Here is a 20,148-nt window from a genome sequence, read left to right on the forward strand (position 1 = left end):
AGCACCTTTTAATGTTACGCGCGTCAAGGTGTCTCATTATCAGGCGCGCACACAAAGACACACACACAAACACACACATAAAAAACACACGTGCATGCTGACTTACAGGGTGACCCTCCTGTGCGGTTCCCACTTGGCCTTTGATTGATCCGTAATTCCGTGAAGGTAGATCAGATCCCGTGATCACAGTCAACGTCTCTACATATGTACCAGAGGATCACATAGAGAATGAGAAGGATGGCGAAGATAAAAAGCGCAACTAGAATGGCCTTAGTCACCGGGGAGATGATCGACTGCATGTCAGAGCAAGAGACAGCCAGCAGAGCAGAGTGTGGCTCCGCACTAACGGCGTCTGGCTCAGGAGCAGCACACTTTTGTTATCCTCTCGGTTCTCAGGCAGCGAAGGCAACTGTTGAGGACGGACGAGCTGGCTCACTTGCACACAAAATGCACACACAGTACTATCTCTTTCTCTGCCCCTCTCTCTCTCTCTCTCTCTCTCTCTCTCTCTCTCTCTCGCTCTCTCTTTCACACAAACACACGAACACACACACGCGACCACACTCCCACTTGGGGAAGCGTGGGGCTTCCCCTACAAACGGTGCTTCAGATTCCTGGAGAAGTCAGATTCAGTTTATATTCAAGAGACTTGATAAACGAACCAATAGCCTACATCAACCTCTCTTCTTAACTATCTGAGAAGAAAACGTCTACATATACCCAGAAGGATAGAGCACAAACGGGGAATATCCAAGTTGCGCGCTGTTGCGCTGCGACTCGATAGGGAAACAGGTTGATTTGTATTCCTCTCGATATAAAGCGCGGTTCACTGTGGCGCCTGAAGGCTAACGGGTGCACATGCTTGTAGGTTAGACATGATCAGCCTCACACATTTTTGATGACTCAACATCACACGACGGCATAATTGAAAAAACATGATTGGCCTGATGACATGTAAGATACACAATATCATATTATGAAATAAAGAAGACAGAGGAGTTAACTGAGTCTCTGCATCAGTGATTCTACTTGAATTAGTTATATTTTTCGCCATATAGGCCTAGTTGGTTTATGTAGGCTATAGTAGGCTCAGTGACAGTAAGAAACTGCTATGGCTGTTCGAATAGAAGGATGTGGGGACCCTTCATAGGAGACTTGGGGCTTCCGTGCTATTTTTGTCGTATTTCATTCCCTGGCTAGCCTACCCAAAACTTCGATACATTTCTAAGAGTAAAAACTCTATTGATATCACTGACTATTTTGTAAAATGTGCGCGCGTCGTGAATACACACGCAGTACCAGTATTAGACACTAGATAGCGACAGGTACCTGCATTATGCACAGAAACCTGCGAGAGCTTCATTATTGGCATCCAGATGCAATGTTGTGTCTGTCATTCGCCGATCACACAGTGGAGAGTCTATCGACTATAAACCATGACAGCTAAACGGCTTTAGCTGATAAAACACCCAGATAGGTAAGGGAAATATCAACCGCAAAATTGATAACATGTTCTTCCTCAATTCCGCGTGCGATCAGAAACCTATGTGCATCAGCTTCCTACGGGTTCCGTCTATCTGCTGGGACTGAACACCTTAATCTAAGTTTATGAGAGGGTATCAATTGTGCAACGAAAAGTTATATTTTGGGAAATTGTTTATGGTGTGTATTAGATATGTATTGATGACTGTAGTAAAACCGTGAATATTGTATTGATTTACATGTAATTGTGGAACGCTCCATGCGTCGCCTTCATTCCAGGAAATAATCGGAACCCGGCTCTACAGGCCTACGAACGTATTTCGCTTGGTTGCTAGCTAGCTTTTAAACCAGACTAGCTGGCTCCGTTAGCTAGTCCGCTACTTGTGTAGCTAACTAGCTAGTTATGAGCTACACTAGCTATGATGAGCTAGTGACTACTGTTGCACGACTAGTTAATCAATAGTTCTTCATTATAGCTAGCTTGCTAACGTAGCTAACTGACTAGGTAGCCAATTTCGATTGGGTTTGTTAGTTTAACTACAGTAGCTAGACTAGCTTGCTAGCACGAGCTAACTTGCAACATTGCAAACTTACTACCACTGCAAGGAAGTACATTAAAGCTTCTTGCTAGAGTTAGATGTACAGATGTAAAAGAGTGTAATCAATTTCAGTTACGTGTAAATGACTAAATGTAAATGTAATGTGTAATGCAGTCAAACTAGCTAATAATCTAATAAATAACCCTAAAATCTCCCCACTCAAGCAAGTTGCGGAAAGTGGTGCTTTTGCTAGACAACACTTATCGAATGGTAGAAAGGTAGTTAAGGAAGTTAAAATGATTATGTAATTATTATATATATTTTTTTGCCTAGACGTTATCTAACCCATATCAGTGACAAGAAAAAAGGATGGGTGTAATTGAGCTGTATAACTTTGTGTGCCAACCCTAACAACGTTATTCGTGTCTCTTGTTTGTTTCATATAGCTACTCAGGTCCTTGTACATTAAGATGAACATGGACGACAAGTTAGAAGGGATGCTGCTTAAGTGCAGTGGAGGGGTGGACGGAAGGGTGGGGTTAGGGAGTGGGAGTTTGGTGGTGATGACCATTGGTGAGCGTGGTCTAGCCAACCACCCATTGCTGGCCGAGGATGATGAAGATGATGACGAAGATCTTACTGGGGGCTCTCTGGTCTCACACAACCTCATCCCCCCTGATGAACTGATGGTGCAGGAGGAGACCGTGAAGAATAATAGAGAGGAGGGAGGACATTTCCCTCAGAGATTCTTACACAAGATGCCATGCACGGTTCACATGCCGGTGAGTCAGGGAAGCCACATAGTAAAAGGTCCAGAGGCAAAATGATGGACATGTATAGACAGTATCAACAAACATTTCACCATATTTATTATCTCTTTAATCAACTATTGTCCATCAAGAGATTGCTAGGCCAGTATTTGCAACTGAAATAATTGTCAACTGATGAATTAGGTAGGTAGCCTTTTCAAACAATGGGATGCCTAATCATCTACCCATGGAGCTGCCAGTGTGAGGAATGGTATCAATTCCAATCAGGTCAAGTCTGCAATCAGTTGAAAAGCTCTCCATATGATTGTATGTTTGGCAGTTGAGCATCAAGCAGGAGATGAAGCTGCCTGAGGCGCTCATGCAGTCGAAGAAGGACAGGAAGCAGGTCAGGGAACTCGGCGAGTGCCACAAGAAGAAGAAGAGGAAACAGCGTTCCCCTGCTAAGGTCATCATCACAACACTCACACAGTCGTAACAAAGATATCGAAGCGGCGTTGCGACGGCGGTGGTTATTTTTCGATGCCACGAGCTGACAACTCGCAACACCCTACATTAGGCCAATTGTCATTTAGCGTTAACTTCTGGATTGCTATCATCTCGTAATTGGTTATGTGTTTGCTGTGTTATAGATTCTCACCATCAATGATGACGGGTCATTAGGTCTCCAGAGTCCGAAGTGTCACGTGTGTGGACACTGCAACGCAGCCTTCCGCACCAATTACCACCTACAAAGACATGTCTTCATCCACACTGGTAAGGATTTCTCCCGCTCTCACTCGCTCTCTCACACCCCCAAAAAACCTTGACTGAAATCAGTTCTATGTACCTCTGTCATCCCTTGTTCCAGGTGAAAAACCATTCCAATGTAGTCAATGTGATATGCGCTTCATTCAGAAATATCTTCTTCAAAGACACGAGAAGATCCACACTGGTAAGAGGCCGCCCCTTCTGCTCTGCGTGCAGTGTGATCATGCATGCAGTGTGACACTGAGTCACAGGGGAGGAAACGTCTTGATGATCGACCTTGTGGTGCTCAGTGTACACAGTTCATTGAAGAGCACATCTACGTCTCTGTTTTTGTCTCCATCATCTCCAGGCGAGAAGCCCTTTCGTTGTGAAGAATGTGGCATGAGGTTCATTCAAAAGTACCATATGGAAAGGCACAAGAGGACCCACAGTGGAGAGAAGCCATATCAGTGTGACTACTGCCACCAGGTGGGTGCACCTCTGAGAGAAACACGCATTTTTAAAGGGGGTTTTCCTTGCATCGAGTCTGATATTTATTTCGTATCACTGTACATTTGCACACTCCACAGTACTTTTCCAGGACAGACCGGGTCTTAAAGCATAGGCGCATGTGCCATGAAAGCAAGGAGAGGAAGGCCCACAAGGCAGCAGTGAAGGAGGGACTCCTACGCAACTCAGAATCCCTGGGCTTATCCTTTCCTGCTAAAGAGTGCATGCTGCCGAAGAAAAAGCGGCAGAAGTCCTCCGACAAGTCGCACAGCTCGGCGCCAGCCGCCCAAATGGAGGTTCACAGAGTCACCGTTGTTGGCACGGAAGAGAAGGCGGAGGAGAGGCCGAACAAGATCGAGTGTCTACCTCTCTACGCCGTTTCCTCGAAGGTCAAAGATGAGTATGTCATCACCGATTATTCAGTGGAGCTCCCAGACTCGCCCGACAACCGACACCGGGGCGGAGAAGCCTCGTCGGGGGAGATCCATCCGCCTAAACTGGTTCTGAAAAAGGTCCCTAAGAGGAGCCTCAAACAGCCCTCCGAGCCGCCCTCGAGCTTGTCTCCCTTGTCCTCCTTTGAAGAGAACAAAGTCACCAGGTACACCTTTGAAATCGTGGACAAGCAAGGCATTTTGGAGGTGGAGAGCAACCATGACCTGGAGCCGGTGGACACGCTCCAGGGAGGGCAGGCCAAACCGGCAACGAGCAGCACAAACTACGACGACGCTATGCAGTTCCTCAAGAAGAAGAGGTACCTTCAGGCGGCCGTGACAAACCACAGCCGGGACTACGCTCTCAATGTCAGCAGCATCTCGGCCCAGCCCTCGGTCACGCAGGCCGCGGTAGCCACAGTCATTGACGAGACGGTCCCAGCCACTATCCTTGAGCCCCAGCCCCTCAGCGTGGAGATCAAGTCAGCCCATGACAAGAATGTTCTCCCAGACGAGGTCCTCCAGTCCCTGTTAGACCATTACTCCAACAAGGCCAACGGGCAGCAGGACATCTCCTTCAGCGTGGCTGACACCGAGGTGACATCCAGCATATCCATCAACTCCTCTGACGTGTCGGAGAGCAGCCCTGTGGAGAGCCTGGGGCCTGGCAGCCAGCAGCCCCCTCCTCCCTCAGAGAAGGCCAGCCTTTTGCACGAGTACTCCAAGTTCCTCCAGCAAGCGCTGGAGAGGACCAGCCAGAACGATAGCTATCTAAGCAGTCAGAGTCTTAACTTTGTCACGGAGAGCCCCAGTCTTTCCGGACAGCCTTTGTTTTCCACTGAGAAGCAGTTCCCCTCCCCTAGCAGGTTCAAGTCAGGGATGAGCTCTCCCCTGAGGTCCACTTTAGAGAAGCCTCATTTTGGGCTCCTCGTCGGGGACTCCCAGCACTCATTCTCCTTCTCGGGGGACGAGACGACGCCCACTGCAGTGTCCCCGACGGAAGACTTCCTGGAACAGGTTTCGTCCTCCAAGAAGGGGGAATCCCAAAGCATGCTTCAGACTTTTCAAAGCACCTTTGATCAGAATTTCCGATCTCACTTCCAGACGTCGCGGTCCGGAGCCTCCTCTTCCCAGTTTACTATTGCCAACGGACAAGTCAGTCTGAGAGGCCACGGCACAGACTTCTCAGAGTTCCCCTTAGGTAGTGTTACTGATACAAGGTCTCAACTGAACGCTTCTCCCGATGCTACACCAAGTCAGACATTTGGATGAGGGCAAACCCAACAGACGTTATTTTTGTAATCATTCGTGTGGCACTTTATACATCCATGTCCACTGTTCCGCCAAAACAGGTTACGCCACAAAGGTGGATGTTGCTCAAAGCATTGTGGGTAATGGGTGTAGCTCAGTGTCAGAGCATTTGTCGGCAGATCATTAGGTCCCGGGTTCAAATCTCCTTCTGTGCTTTGGATAAAAGCATCTGTTAAATGGAAAACATTGTGACAATATATAGCGGCGAGTGGCTTTGAGATGAAAGCATTTTTCACAGATCGATCAATCTAAATTCAAATGGGAATTATTTTGTAAAAAGCCCAAAGGTTTAACAGAATGTACATGAAGACACAAGCAACCAAAGTACAATGCTAAAACGTTAAGTAGTCCTCCTAATCCCCATGGTCATTGTCCTTTCATACTGTGCTTTTATTTAGTTTCTAAACCTTTTATATTAATCATGTTAAATTCCCCTTTCCTGGTGGGAGACTCAAATATAGAAACAATGTCCTTAGAGCTAATCGAATAGACTGTAGAACAATTATGAAATTGTTTTAAACCTTTTCTTGCTGCTAAATTATATTTTGCCCAGAGATGCCATGGCCTCTTTTGATATGCAGGCTGGTATTCTCCTCGAGAAAGTGTATATGAAATGAATCTCAATTTGGCAATGATCCCTTTGCCAAACATGCTTTTTTTTTACCAACATATTGCCCCGCTCTGTGATTGGAGTAAAAATTGTATTGTGTATGCCTTATGTTGTAATCATGACAATTAATTTGTCTTAATTTAGAAGTCACTTTATTCTTATTGTTACTTAGCAGCCACCTTAAAGCAGGTGTTTCTCAAGTGCATGTAAAAAACAAAAGCTGATTTTTTTGGTTGATGCTGTGGAATCCTCAACTGATTGCATTGGCTGGAAAATTCAAGCAATTAGCAATTGTGATTGAATTGCATTGAGTTCTCACAATTGCTAAGACAAATCCTTGTCTATAAACAATTTCCATTACTTTTATTGTCACGCTTATTTGTTTTAGTTAGGTTTGCACAAAGGACTTGAAGCGTGTCAAAGCAGTATCAGATGGTATTGAGTTCATGCACTTATACTTTTTGTCTCAATTTATAATAGGTTTTCATCATGGCCTACTAATATGTTGCATGCACTTAAAGACTGTACACTCTGTTCATCACAGAGGAATATCTGTAGTTGTCACAAAAGCTGAACTGCCCACTTAGTATTTACTCTACATAGTGTACAAGTTAATAGAACCTAGGTTAGATTGTTTTTGACATCTACAGCAGATTCCTCTGCCCTTCACTTGTTACATTTCAACGGACAATCACGGACATACACAACGCTCATTCTGAACTAAAACTACACTTCCTTTGTGAACATTCCCTTTTACCCTTAGAATGTAGAAAAAGACTTTGCTGTAAATAAGGTGTGTATTGCCACTTAGTGCTTTTTCTGTTTTGAGAAACACTGCTACGTTTAAGACAAGGGGGCTTGTCCAAGATGCTTTATGGATGCTTTTTGCTATCAGAGTGCACATTCTTAACATAGTTTTTCAATATGATACTGGTTAATGTCACCATGATGTTTCTGTCATACATTTGATGGATTTCCCAGTAATTTGACTGCAGAAATGGTAAATTAATTCAGTCTATCACTTTGATGAATCACTGGCACCTTACCCTTCATAAAATATTAACAATTGATCATGTGATTTTAGGATGCAATTGAAAAGTGGTTATTACACCATCAATTTGGAAAAATTGGATTATTATTGTAATGAACGTCCTCGTTGTAGTGTCTGTAACTAAGTATCAGATAATCAACCCATTCCAGTAAAAGTACTTTCAAAAGCACATTTTTGAAGGCATCTGCCTCGATCCTCAGTTAACTTTGTGTTATATTTTAATGTGAATCCTAGTATAAGGTCTTGTTTATGTTTGAAATGGGAAGCACCAGGCCACCAGCCCGGTTAACCAGTCTGGTCATGTGAGCTGTCTGTTTGATCAGAGCATCATACCATGTGACCTGAAGATTTCTGTTGTAAATTGGTCTAGGAAAAGCAACCCATTTATCAAAGTAACCTTTTTCCATAAACTGGCCATAAGTGTCCTTGTATAAGCTGGGTGGTGGGAAATAATATTGTTTCATTTGTGTGAGAAAATGTGTAAATGTTAAAACCTTTTGATAAAAACGTTCTATTTTTGAAACATAATGTTGCTTTAAGCTTTTAAGTATGTCATATGCAGTCATTCTTGCAGCCCTCATTTGGTATATAATAGTTTGATTCATGATATGATGAGCTGTGGCAAATATGGACGTTTTCCTTCTAGAGTCTTGAGTTTGTACTCAGATATTTTATTGATCAATCTGAGAAGGAAATACCAAATTAACTGTCAAAGTGTGGATTACTCAAGTATGCCATTTCACAGAGGTGATTTATCTCTAGCAAGATGACAAGGTTGATTTGCATGGTATCTGGATTGAGTGAACTTGTTCTATAGAAACAGTAATGTAATGTGCGGCTTTAATTGTAGCAGATTAATTTCAGTAAAGTAATATTAGTTATGCAATATATTATGATTTGTAAAGGATATCTGATTCAAATAGTTGTTTTGATTGTTGTGTGTTATGTCCTTCCAAATAAATAATTATTCTCACTGTTGTCAAATGTTCTTGACTGATAGGCCTTAAAAAGTCATTCTAGTTGGAGAGAAATGTTTGGATTGCATCCGTATTATTTGTGGAAGAAAGTTTTCGGTTAAATTTAACCTGCATGTTTTGTGCTGATGTTGGCTTGAAGGTTAGCCAAAACTAACACCGTGTTCAGATGGCTGTAGCACACTGCAACACACCTTGCTCAGTATTGGCCAAACAAACATTTACTTGCTGACGTTTGATGACCACGTCGCGTTGTGAACTGAGGAAATTGGCTATTAAAAGTTACCAGCAGATTAATCATAGGACTAACAATGGTCGTGTTTTCGACCCTATAATAGAAAATAGGATGGTACAGTAGAACGAGAAAAAGAAGGGATGTAAGAGAGAAAGGAGGAATAACAAACTAATTTGTTTAATCGGAAGTGTATCATGGCTTCTCGTTCTTAACAAGGTAGGTCTAATTTACCTGTCATAATTGTTTTATTATGGTTGTTTGGGTGGCAAAATCTGTTTAAGCGGAATTGTGACCATATTGCCCACATGAGATCGATTATTATGATCAGTCAACAAATAAAATAAGGTTTTATTTAGATTCCGGGAATTTGTTCAGGAGGTATTGGCTACAATGGAAATAATTCCTCACACAAATCTCAGGCAGATAGAATACGTGTATACCTACTCACATTTAGCTAATCGTAATCTGATTATAAATAAATGCCAATCGATTGGTTCCGATCTTTTTCTCTAGTCTCCGTCCTTATCTATTCGCTCTCTTCTTTACCTTGGTGTAGGCGCGTGCTGCTATGTAATCAATGAGCGCATTGTTGCACCCGGTGCATCCGGGTGTCAGTGTTTAGTTGGCACACCTATGTTTGACTCCAGGGAGGGTAGGACTTACCCCTTTGTGATTTGTAAAGACAGAAGATTATGTATCGTTACCAATGGTAAAACGCTGTTTTAGTTGAACTGTGGTTCGCTAAAGTGTAAATCAAACCCGAAAGACAGTTTATATCATCTGGCTCAAGCAGTTCAGTGACAATGTTTTGTTAAGTTAATGAATAGCTTCAAACCATTTTCACCTTGCTGAAGGTGAGTATCTGTTAAACAGTGTCTAGCACTAGGGTCATGTTTCTTGTTTTATGTTTGATGCATGTGGTCCAGTTGTGATAAGTCACAAATGACCCAGTGGAGGAGGTCACATTCTGCTGGACTGTCCTCAGGCCACACATGGAGGATGGGATGGAGCTCCTAAAGGCTGCGGAGGCTGAGATCCAAACTCCCCATGTCCAGGATCTCTTCCATGAGGACGCACAGGTTTATTTTGTTTTCGTCCTTTTGGATGGTACTTCCTAATGATTTGCAATCCAGAATGCACCTACAAAATTATTTACATGTTGCACTGAAGACATTGTTATTTTATTGTTGTACAATGTGTGGGCTTATAACGCTTGGGGTAAAAGTGTCTGATAAATAAATAAAATGTCAAATCGAATGAGGAAAAAAAAAAAGAATAAACGCGCCAAAAATTCCTCTGTTGATGTGAAACGAGGAGTGTCAGATCATCAGATTTGAGAAAGTATCTGAGATACCGCTGTTCACAGTTAATACAATGGTACTATGTTTCACTCGGATCCACAGCGGTCCCAGCGGCACTCTCAACCATGGTGGAGGGTGAAGCTATTCGTTTGGGAGCCAGTCCTCTTCGGTACCTGGGATGGAGTCTTTACAACCTGTATGATCAACATATTTGGTGTGGTGCTGTTCTTACGAACTGGCTGGCTAGTGGTGAGCTTCACTATCCAAGCGTCCATATGCAGTGTGTAGTCGTCTGAACTATGATGTGTCCATGTGCAGGTGACTCCTCTGTACGTTGCCTGGCTTCTCTTAAATATGTTTTGTGTGTTTTGCATTTTCCCTCACAGGGAAACACGGGTGTGTGGCTTGGTATGCTCCTGGTGTCTGTGGTGGTTCTTGTTGCCCTGGTGACGGTGATGTCTGGTGTAGGTGTTTGTGAGCGCTGCGCAGTAGGCAGTGGGGGAGTGTACTCCATGATCTCTACTACCCTGGGGGGCAGAACCGGAGGGACAGTGGGCCTGCTCTATGTGTTTGGCCAGGTGAGTTAGATTATCAATAAATGCATCGTTATTTTCTCTCTCTCTCTCACTCTCACTCTCTCACTCTCAATTTGTGTGTAACTCTAATCCATGTTTGATCCCAGTGTGTGGCTGGGGCCATGTACATCACAGGCTTCTCCGAGTCCATCGCCGAGCTGCTGACCCTGCAGAGTGAGTGGGTGGTGCGGGGCATCTCGGTCTCCGTCCTGCTGGCTCTGCTAGGGATCAACCTGGCGGGGGTCAAGTGGATCGTCCGCCTGCAGCTGCTGCTACTTGCCGTGCTGGCCATCTCCACGCTGGACTTTGTAATCGGGACCTTCACCCACCTTGATCCAGGTGTGTGCTTGAGAGACTTAAAAGATTTGTGAATTCTATGTTGTGCCTTTTTTATTCAAACCACAGCAGTTACTGTAAATGTCAATGGACTGCTTTCTCCAGTAGATGTCACTGTGCCATAGGCTAATATGTCTTTCATTTCATCGTGCTGTTTTCCACAGATTTCCTTGGTTTGGTAATGCATAGGTGTATAATTGACTCCATTTTGAAGACTAATTTATACTAAGGCTCTGAACAAGTCTTTTAGTGCTCTTTAAATGTAACTGTGTTTGCCTTCAATCTATGTATGTTGGAACACATTTTTGGTGTACTGGATGCATTTAACACAAGTTAACAGTTTTTACAACACAAAAACTGTACTGGAATGGTGAGATACTTAACTAAACATATTCTTAAATTACAGAGGAATGACCCTCAAAGTTCCCCTCAACAAAGACAAGTCTTTGTTACAAATGTTTTTTTTCCCTGATGCAGCCAGAATGTATTATTTCTATGGTCGTCAGGAAGTTGATCCCAGCTCTTCCTGTTCTCACTGATTATCAACTTCCTATCCAGTAGGAAGAGCAGTGCTCCAGAAGGGCTGTGCCTTTCTCCCGACAAACCACAAGGAACGCTTGCGAAATGAACAAAACGGAGGAGGCTGACTCGGGAAGCTGATATCCAAGTGGCTATGCCTCACACACTCTCTGTAAATCTATTTTCTCTTCTCTACATCTCTCTCTATCTCTAAATCTATCTCTCTCTCACACAGACACACACGCACACACACACACACACTTCAGGCTGCTCCTCCTCACCACTACCTCTCTTTCCTACAGACACACAGACACACAGACACACAGACACACAGACACACAGACACACAGACACACAGACACACAGACACACACACACACACACACACCTTACAGCTGGCAAAGCCCGGTGTTTTGCGGGTTCGAAATAAGGAGCCCGTGGATTGCACCAGGTTTTTCAAATTAAGAGCTGCTGTGCCGAGGTGACCTCATGGTTGGCCGCACGCCACCGGGTCCCCGAGCCCAGCCTGCCTGGGCGCCGTGCTGCTCCGCCGTACGCCCTGGTTACCTGCCAGCGGCGGCGGGAACCAGGAGCTGCCGTGCAGATGTGTTTATGATAACGCTTTTAATCAGACTGCGAAGGCCAGCTGGATCACATACTGCACTTAAGGGTAGAAGCTTGACTTTGGAGTGGGATGGGTATGACGGTGTCTGAGTTACGTCCCAAATATCTCTGTCTTGCCGTGTTATTCGTTTTCTTTGAAACGTCTGGTAACACAGTGGAGGTTTGGGGAGGACTTAAGGGTGCGATTACATTTCGTGAGTCCTCGTTTGATTTGTAGAGGAATCTGTCTTCCCTCCCCATTCTCTGGTAACTCTTTGGTGATTTATTCGGACAAGTCTTTCCTGGAATAGTGTGGTCTCAGGTAGAGCAGGATATAATCCGTTATGGAGATTTCAAACATGAGGTGCATTCAAATATTTTATATTTGTGTTGCGTTCTCTGTAGTGCATTTCTTCAGTTTTATCACAAGGACTTTAAGGTTGTGTGTTGGAGATAATCTTGTAATCTTAAAGGTTCTGTGTGGTGTTCAGCACGCCTCTCATTGACACTGATTTCGAGATCATGCAGGAAGCCGTCATTAAACTTCACGGCCTGGGGTTTGGGGTGTTAACCGGACTCACCCACATTTTTGGACAATGACAGAGAGAAAAGACCGGAACCAGATCTGAGGCTGTCTCTGGTGGCCTCCTCGTTATCCCACCCTGTGGTGCTAGTGGAGGTCAGATCACTTCCTTTGTCAGTGTTAAGTGTAAAGCTTCCAGATCCTTCCATGGAAGAAAGAGGCCTGCAGAGGTGACTTTTGAGCGGTGTGTGTAGACCCGTTCTGTCTAGTTACTCCTACTTCCTTCTGTCCCTCTCTCTCATCCCTGTTTACTGGTCCAAACAGGGCAGTCACAGAGAGAGAAAGTGGTTGGTGATGAATGATAGATATTGACACTGTGATACAGTGTAAGATATTGACACCATATCTGTTTTCAGGTCGTTTTTTGTTGTTGTCCCTTGGTCAGAGTGGGGAAGGGGATTATTGGAGGTGAAGCTGGGCCCCAACCTTAACTGGTGTTGGAGCTGGATGTTATATTAAGGGTGGGAAGCCTTGGGCAGGGGCCCACTGTGGCCACTTTATTATTGTTTGGATAAAGGGTGGTCTCACTGGGTCACATGACAGACTTTAGATTATCCTATAGTCCTAACTTAACTCTGTAGACCTTGAACTCTACACATTTCTTCGGTACAACGAACGTACCCCGTACAGTATGTTTATCTAGAGCTTTAATTCTGCACAGTATTTGTCTCAGATCGGTCTGTGGAAAATGGGACAACAGCAGTGTGTTTGAGCACTGTGGCAATTAAAAACAAGATAATGGGAAAACATGGGCATCTCTCATTCACTCATTCTCTCTCTTTCTCTCCTCGTCAGACACCACAAACACAGACAGGCCTCTGCAGTCTCTCTCCCCTTTTCTTTCTGTTCTTTTTCACTCAGACTTGGAAGCGGCTGAGCTTCTGAAAAGGGTGGTGACTTCCTTTTGGATAAACATGTCATTAATCTAGAAGAATGCATTCTTTCCCATCGCAAGATAACCAAGAGGGAAATGGTTCATGTTCTGACATAGGCGGGCCCGTCAGATTTGACCCTTTGGATTAAACCCATATCCCCAGCAGCACAGAACAGTCTCCCTGCACGCCTTCCAAACCCTCTGACCTCTGCTGAGGAATGGACCGCCAGCAGTACAACTAAGTCCCTGAGAAATACATAAACCATTGCGTTAAGCGTATCTATTATCATATCTGTTGGTTGTACTGGATATAAGTCCTAGCTGGACTGTCCATCATGCGCTCTCCTAGCTTCTGGGTCATGTTCAGTGATGCCGTATGAGACCTGAAACCCTCGTGGTGACGGTTCCAACGCCATGTCCTGCAGGAATCTTCAGAACCTCTGGGTGTGAACTAATCAGTGTTGTCCAGCACCAGGGTAACATCTCCCAGCGCCTGTTTGGAGAGAAAACATCGGAGGCCTCCAGTGTTTGTGAGCACACCCGTGGTCCGGTTCAGAGTCCGGCCAGCCCACTCTCCCCCAGCCAGACCCACAGAGCTGTAGCACTATTGAACTTGGCATGTGTTCCCGAGGAGCAGGCCACGGCCCCTCTGATTGCATGCATCGAGGCGGATGCGGCGGCTGAACAGTTACATAAGGGGCTGTGGCTGTCGGGATGGACTGCGGTGGGCATCGCAGCAGGCTCCATACTGTGACTGTAGGCCCGTCTGTCTGAAGGGCTCTGAATGTCTCACTGTTCAGATTTAAGGGGGGCATTTTCGGTATGATACACAACATTGAATTTGACGTCTGAGTGTTTGTGTGTGTGTGTGTGTTGCCTCAGAGCATGGTTTCGTCGGGTACTCTGAGGAACTGCTGCGGAGCAACAGCCTGCCAGACTACACCGCAGGAGAAGGCTTCTTCACCGTGTTTGGCGTCTTCTTCCCCGCGGCCACAGGTCAGCTGACCCATCCCCTGCAAACTTAGCTGTACTTTCAAATGTTCTCTCACTTCGCCAAAAGCATGATATCATCTACCTTAACATGCATCCCCCTGCTCACTGTGAGAAGGTTGCACAAAGGACAGCCATGATTAGCCTGAAGGGAAGTAGTTGCAGTGCACCGTTTTTAATGGACTCCTTGGACTTAATAATTCTGTTAGGGTTGTGAGTGGACGCCTCTGTGACTGACGGCTCTTAACAGCTCCCGGCCTGCTGTTCCGGTGTGTTCTGTACCATAGGTGTGATGGCGGGCTTCAACATGAGCGCTGATCTACAGAGACCTGAGCATAATATCCCAGTGGGAACACTGGCAGCCGTCTTCACATCGTACATAACCTGCTACTCCTACATTTTAAAACATACACTCCCCCCCCTATACCCCCTAACTGCTGTATATGCACACTCTGAATACACCATCCACCTGGTGCTGTTACATCATACTGCTATTAAATGTGAGGCGTGTGTTTGTGTCTCCGAGATATCTCCTAATGTTGTGGCTTACAGTACACTGTTGGGGTCCACAGGTGGTTCCTGTATCTGGTCTTTGTGTTTCTGCTTGGAGCCATCTGCACCAGAGAAGCGCTTCGCTACGACTTCTTAATAGCGGAAAAGGTAAACTCTTTCCATCGCTAGTTTCAAAGTGCGGTGTCCTCATTTCACAGGGCTTTTCCCACACACAGGAGTTCCCCTGAATGCGGTTACTTTCCTTTCAGACTGAAAGCTGCAGTGTTCATCATTTAGTTTCATGCAGGTCACACACAGTACCACTTCAAGACTACCGATGTTTTTTCCACATCATAACACTACTTCCAATGAGAGAGGATCGCTTGTTTTACAAAGTAACACGATGTTCATTTGTGCAGCTGCCATGAATGAGAAATAAAACTCCTCTCCAGCTGAGGTCATACCCTCTGCCCCCATACACACACACATACACGCCCACACACACACACACACACAGCTGTCCTTCATACCCTCCTTGGAGGGAGGGTAGGGGCACTGAGGGTTTGAGTTTACTCTCTGGACAGAGGATGCATTTCAGCTGTCTGAAGCCATACTGGGTGGGCCCACTGTATGCCAATAGAATGTCTGCCTGACACCAAATTACTCAACCTTGATGTACTAACTACTGTACAGTATCAGTAACATAGTACTGCGTGAACAACAGTGAAGACATTACTTTTGAAATCCTTCAGTAATTAGTTATTTTGGAGTTCCTTTCAAGCTATTGTATTGTACATTTGCTCTACTTTTGTCTCAACCTATTTTCCTAAGAGTGGGCTGAGCGGAACTGAGCAGGGTGGAGCCCTCTAAACTCTCCTTTCCCATGTTTGTTTTGTTCCTAGGTCTCCTTGGTGGGTTTCCTGTTCCTGCTGGGCCTCTACATCTCCTCCCTGGCTTCCTGCATGGGCGGCCTGTACGGAGCACCCAGGATCCTCCAGGTTATTGCCCAGGAGAGGGTCATCCCTGCCCTGGCCTTCCTGGGACAAGGGGTGAGGCAAGGTGGACATGGGTAGAATGAGTCTAGAACGCAGTAGTCATTCTCGAATTTGTGGTGATGGAAAACGACTAGCTCTCTAACCGTCTGTAATTAGCCATAGGCTTTTCCCCAACACCTAATTTGTATAATTGCCACAACCATGCGCACTCCACAGATTACTGAACAGTAGTTCTCAGTGTCTTACTCCCCTTTACTTTTCACTAATCAGAGCTAACACATACTGTTTCTTCTCCCTCATAAATGGAAACTTTATGTAACCATGTAACAATCTGTCTGGCTTGGCCGGGGGGTGTGGTGGGGTAGACTCAATGGGAAATGGTGAGAAAAGAGCCTAATTATAGAGCCACAGAGCGAGGACTCCACAGAGCAGAGGAGACGAGAGAGAGGCCTCGGAACCCTCAGAGTTCAAATCAACGAGTGAAAACCCTGCACACTCGCATCCTGACCCCCCACAACCCCCCCCCCCCCCCTTCCTCGCTGGGACCCACACGCCCTACTGCACTGTCTGACCTCCCTCTGCAGGCCGGCCCTAGACATCTCGCCCCCGAATCAAAGCCCTTGGAACAAACGCAGGAAGGGAGGCTTGGGCTGGGCCAGGTTGTTGTGGAGCTCTGCCAGCTTGGAGGGACCGGCAGCAGTTCAGAGCTGTGCTCGGCCAACACCGTGACGGCCATTTTTAAACGCCCTTTTGGCCTCCGTTGAATTCAGCTCCTCGAATGAATTTGCGATACTTTCCGTTATTTTAGGGATTTGTGTGTGTGCTTGGGAAATCTTACTTCAAACGCTCCCTCCCTGTCTATGTCTCTGCCCTAATTCCTGACTGTAATACAGAAAGGCCCTAACAAGACCCCGGTGGCGGCCATCTGTCTAACCAGCCTACTGACCATGGCCTTCATCTTTATTGGCCAAGTCAACATCTTGGCGTCCATTGTCACCATCAACTTCATGCTCACCTACAGCTTCATAGACTATTCCTACTTCAGCATGGTCATGACCTACGACCTCCAAGCCAAGGAGAGAAGCCCTGGCCTGGCCAAAATGAACAGTCTCTCCCCCCTCAAACAGATCGACAAACCCCTGCTCGAGGTCACCCACCCAGGCTACGGGACAGAGGGGGGCAGGGGGAGCCGAGGCAAGGGAACCCTGCTGGAGTTCACTCGAGACATGGACCAGATCTTCCCCCTCCCTACTGAAAGGCCTGTAGAGTCTGAGAATGGGACTTGGAACGGAGAGCCGAGGGGGAAGAGCAAGAGAACAAAGGCTGCTGCCAAGCAGACGTTGATGGATAGTTTTGGCCTCGATCTGGACGGCAAGACTTCCCCGGATGAGAGAAGGGAGAAGATGGACCCGGCTCTGCTGCCCAGGGAGGACGGAGCTCCCCAGGACCCGGCTCTGCTGCCCAGGGAGGACGGAGCTCCCCAGGGAAGCCTGGCAGAGGCTTCGGGGCCGGACATCGCAGAGAAGAGACGCGTCAAAAGAAGTCCCAGTCAGAGTTCCGAGGAGCCAGATCATCCGCCTGGTCTGTACAGTCAGATCCATACCACTCGTGAGCCCTTCCCCACTGTTTCACAATTACATCAATACATTTACATAGTTTTCTTATTCGATCAAGAGGCGGGGGGGTTTTCCTTGATACATTGTCCAACTTTGTTACTCTCCCAAATATGCAGCTGCCAGGACTGAGCCAGAATGCCAGGGGTCAGAGATCAAACCTATGCCTGATTCATTCTATGCCAAGTTCTGCAACCATTGGTTTGCTTTGATCGGTGTAAGTTACAAGCAGTAGCACAATCTGTACGCTTTTATAACTTTGGTTTATGATGATATCCTTTTAATTATGAAGTGTGTTGTTTTGTTTCTGATGGCTGACACTGTGTTTCCCTTGTGCAGGCATTGTGCTCCGTGGTCATTATGTTTGTTATCCAGTGGGAGTACGCCTTGGCAAACATAATAGTTGCTCTGATTCTCTTTCTCTACATTGGGAAAACAAGCCCTGGACTCCCCATAGGTGTATATCTGGTCAAATCTCTCACTTATCATATTTATCAGTGTGTGTGTGTATACACAATGTTTTATATAATACTGTAGTAATAGTTTATTTGAGACAAGTGTATGGTTTCAATGATTCTTTTCCCATTTTTAATGATGGGCTCAGCCATGTTATAAACTCCCAGTCAGAACTCTCAGGGCTCTGGAGCCCTCAGCTCAGTCAGTCTCTGAGCTCCACAGCCCTCAGCTCAGTCAGTCTCTGAGCTCCACAGCCCTCAGCTCAGTCAGTCTCTGAGCTCCACAGCTGTTCTGTCAGATGTTTAGAATAGCTAAGTAGCGGATTCTGCAACTGTGTGTAATACAGTGCATGCTCTGCATGCTTGGCACATCAGAATCTTGACTCACAGCCTCTGCGTCTGAGATACTTGTCACACAGGTGCTGTGGTCAGTGACACAGCATTCCTATTTGTATGTTCACATTGTGCACTATGCCATACTTCTTAACCCCTTTTTAAGCAGAAATGCATCTATGCACACACAACTCTAAATATATGTGAGTTTAGATGTACCGCATGGAACAGTCATATCGTAACTGTTGAGGTGGTTTCCTGTGACGCTATGACATGCTACATTGTGATCTTATGTTGTGGTTGGCATGACTCGTGTGCATGACTCTTGTGCTTATCGTGGGTGTGTGTTTGTGTGTGTGTGTGTTTTTCCCAACAGGAGTTGCAGCTCGCTTCAGCCTCTTTACATGGCTCAGGTCCACCCTCAACCACATTGGCAGGTAAGTAACTATCCAATCACACAATGACTCAAAGTTGACCTTCAGTTCAGCCCCAAATCTGTATAGTCATTGTACATGTTCAGGTAATATTTGAAGCACATTCCTGCAGTCTGGATATAGTAGCGAAATCCCTAAGCATGACCTGCCTTACCATGAGCACCATGTGCCTTGAAAAGGTCATCTGACCACCGTGGAGCTGGTTCCACGAGGTAGACTCATTGAGCTGGTTGGTTGTGGAGATAGTTGCCTTTCTTTTTTGCATAGTTACTTTGTGGTCTGAGGTGAAGTCATGTGGATTAGAAAGCAGTCCCCAAAGAGGAAAAATCCTGCATGCTTGCTCTCTGTTTGTACGGTGGCCTACTTTGTGAAATCACTGTCACATTCAAATTTGTGACCCGGTCACAGATTTCTAACCACTTTGCAAGTTTATTACCATTTGTAGTACAGGAACTTTGGAATTATTTGGCCCTGCTCCTCTTGACAATTCCCAATTGGCCTATCCAAACCTCTAATAAATATTCTAAATTGGTAACAATAATGCCTAATTCATCAGCTACTTAACAACAATATGCTGTATATGGTGTGTGTGTGTGTGTAATAAGATTGTTTTAAATTTTATAATACTGAATAATTCACAATAATTAATTCAACTGAGAATAACCTGAGCTAAGAATAACAACTAGCAAGCTAACAATATGTACATAAGAGGAGGATGGTGCTGGCAGTTGGGTGAGACGGAGCTCTCTCCTCTCTTGATCCAGGGGTGAGCCACGTCCCCGCGACCAGATTGTGGTGACACCGTCTCTGTCTGGCGTTGGCATGGAAACCAAGCAGTTGACCGAGGAGAACGGGGATTTTGCTTCCAGGGACCGTTACCACCAATCTTCCTTTATGGATCCTGGTAGGATGGTGCACCCACAGCTCAAGTGACGGACTCCCTTGCAGCACAGACATCATGGTCACAAAACCTAGGATCAAATGCTGATTATCTGAAGCTGAGCTGGTCCCTGTAGGAGAGATGTTTCATGGAGCAAATTAGAAAGGCATTTACTTATATTCTATAGCACTTGCCAAAGTGATACTTATTTATTGTATTCATATATGCATGGTTTATACATGATTAAAAAAAATGCATGTTCAAACAAGATATAATTTATTTTATTCAGTTTCACCTTTTCCAGGTAGTGCTATTTAAACCTAAAGGCCTTGCACCTCTTCACTCTATGCAGGGGTCTTAATTGTATCCACCTGTGTGGCCAATTGTTACATTCTAACTTTTAGCTGAGGCATGTAGGAAACTTAAAACACGTCTTGAATAAACAAAACTATCATATTCTATTGATTTGTATAATAATCAGTGCGAGCAGTCTGACCAGGCAGTCTCTGCAATGTGTGGGCTTCTT

At 45.4% G+C, this 20,148-nt stretch overlaps 2 protein-coding genes across 5 annotated transcripts; both read left to right on the forward strand.

Moving 5' to 3' along the window:
• Positions 1-1,366: 1,366 nt before the first annotated feature.
• znf148 (zinc finger protein 148) lies at positions 1,367-8,394 on the forward strand. Its single transcript, XM_067261826.1, has 7 exons — positions 1,367-1,477; positions 2,468-2,803; positions 3,111-3,236; positions 3,421-3,544; positions 3,639-3,722; positions 3,888-4,006; positions 4,108-8,394. Exons 2-7 carry the CDS (start codon positions 2,492-2,494, stop codon positions 5,728-5,730), a joined length of 2,388 nt encoding a protein of 795 aa, XP_067117927.1. The 5' UTR covers positions 1,367-1,477; positions 2,468-2,491; the 3' UTR covers positions 5,731-8,394.
• Positions 8,395-8,673: 279 nt separating this feature from the next.
• Positions 8,674-20,021, forward strand: slc12a8 (solute carrier family 12 member 8). Of its 4 annotated transcripts, XM_067255855.1 has the most exons (15): positions 9,284-9,493; positions 9,625-9,718; positions 10,043-10,189; positions 10,327-10,518; positions 10,623-10,854; positions 14,313-14,426; positions 14,708-14,795; positions 14,993-15,080; positions 15,815-15,961; positions 16,801-17,312; positions 17,352-17,515; positions 17,640-17,737; positions 17,860-17,977; positions 18,685-18,745; positions 19,507-20,021. In XM_067255855.1, exons 2-15 carry the CDS (start codon positions 9,632-9,634, stop codon positions 19,673-19,675), a joined length of 2,217 nt encoding a protein of 738 aa, XP_067111956.1. In that variant the 5' UTR covers positions 9,284-9,493; positions 9,625-9,631; the 3' UTR covers positions 19,676-20,021. The 4 variants fall into 4 exon arrangements, with proteins under 4 accessions (XP_067111939.1, XP_067111948.1, XP_067111956.1 ...); XM_067255838.1 differs by lacking the exon at positions 9,284-9,493 and adding an exon at positions 8,674-8,855 and having other exon boundaries at positions 9,566-9,718; positions 16,801-17,515; XM_067255847.1 differs by lacking the exon at positions 9,284-9,493 and adding an exon at positions 8,674-8,855 and having other exon boundaries at positions 16,801-17,515.
• Positions 20,022-20,148: the final 127 nt, after the last annotated feature.

The sequence above is a fragment of the Osmerus mordax genome, chromosome 2 (assembly GCF_038355195.1).
Source record: "Osmerus mordax isolate fOsmMor3 chromosome 2, fOsmMor3.pri, whole genome shotgun sequence".
NCBI lineage: Eukaryota > Metazoa > Chordata > Actinopteri > Osmeriformes > Osmeridae > Osmerus > Osmerus mordax.

Coding starts and splice junctions, on each gene's coding strand:
- znf148 (XM_067261826.1), top strand. CDS start 2,492: ATGAACATGGACGACAAGTTAGAAGGGATGCTGCTTAAGTGCAGTGGA. Junction 2,804..3,110: donor CATGCACGGTTCACATGCCG/GTGAGTCAGGGA, acceptor TATGTTTGGCAG/TTGAGCATCAAGCAGGAGAT. Junction 3,545..3,638: donor ACATGTCTTCATCCACACTG/GTAAGGATTTCT, acceptor CCCTTGTTCCAG/GTGAAAAACCATTCCAATGT.
- slc12a8 (XM_067255838.1), top strand. CDS start 9,632: ATGGAGGATGGGATGGAGCTCCTAAAGGCTGCGGAGGCTGAGATCCAA. Junction 14,427..14,707: donor CTTCTTCCCCGCGGCCACAG/GTCAGCTGACCC, acceptor TCTGTACCATAG/GTGTGATGGCGGGCTTCAAC. Junction 17,516..17,639: donor CAGTCAGATCCATACCACTC/GTGAGCCCTTCC, acceptor CCAAATATGCAG/CTGCCAGGACTGAGCCAGAA.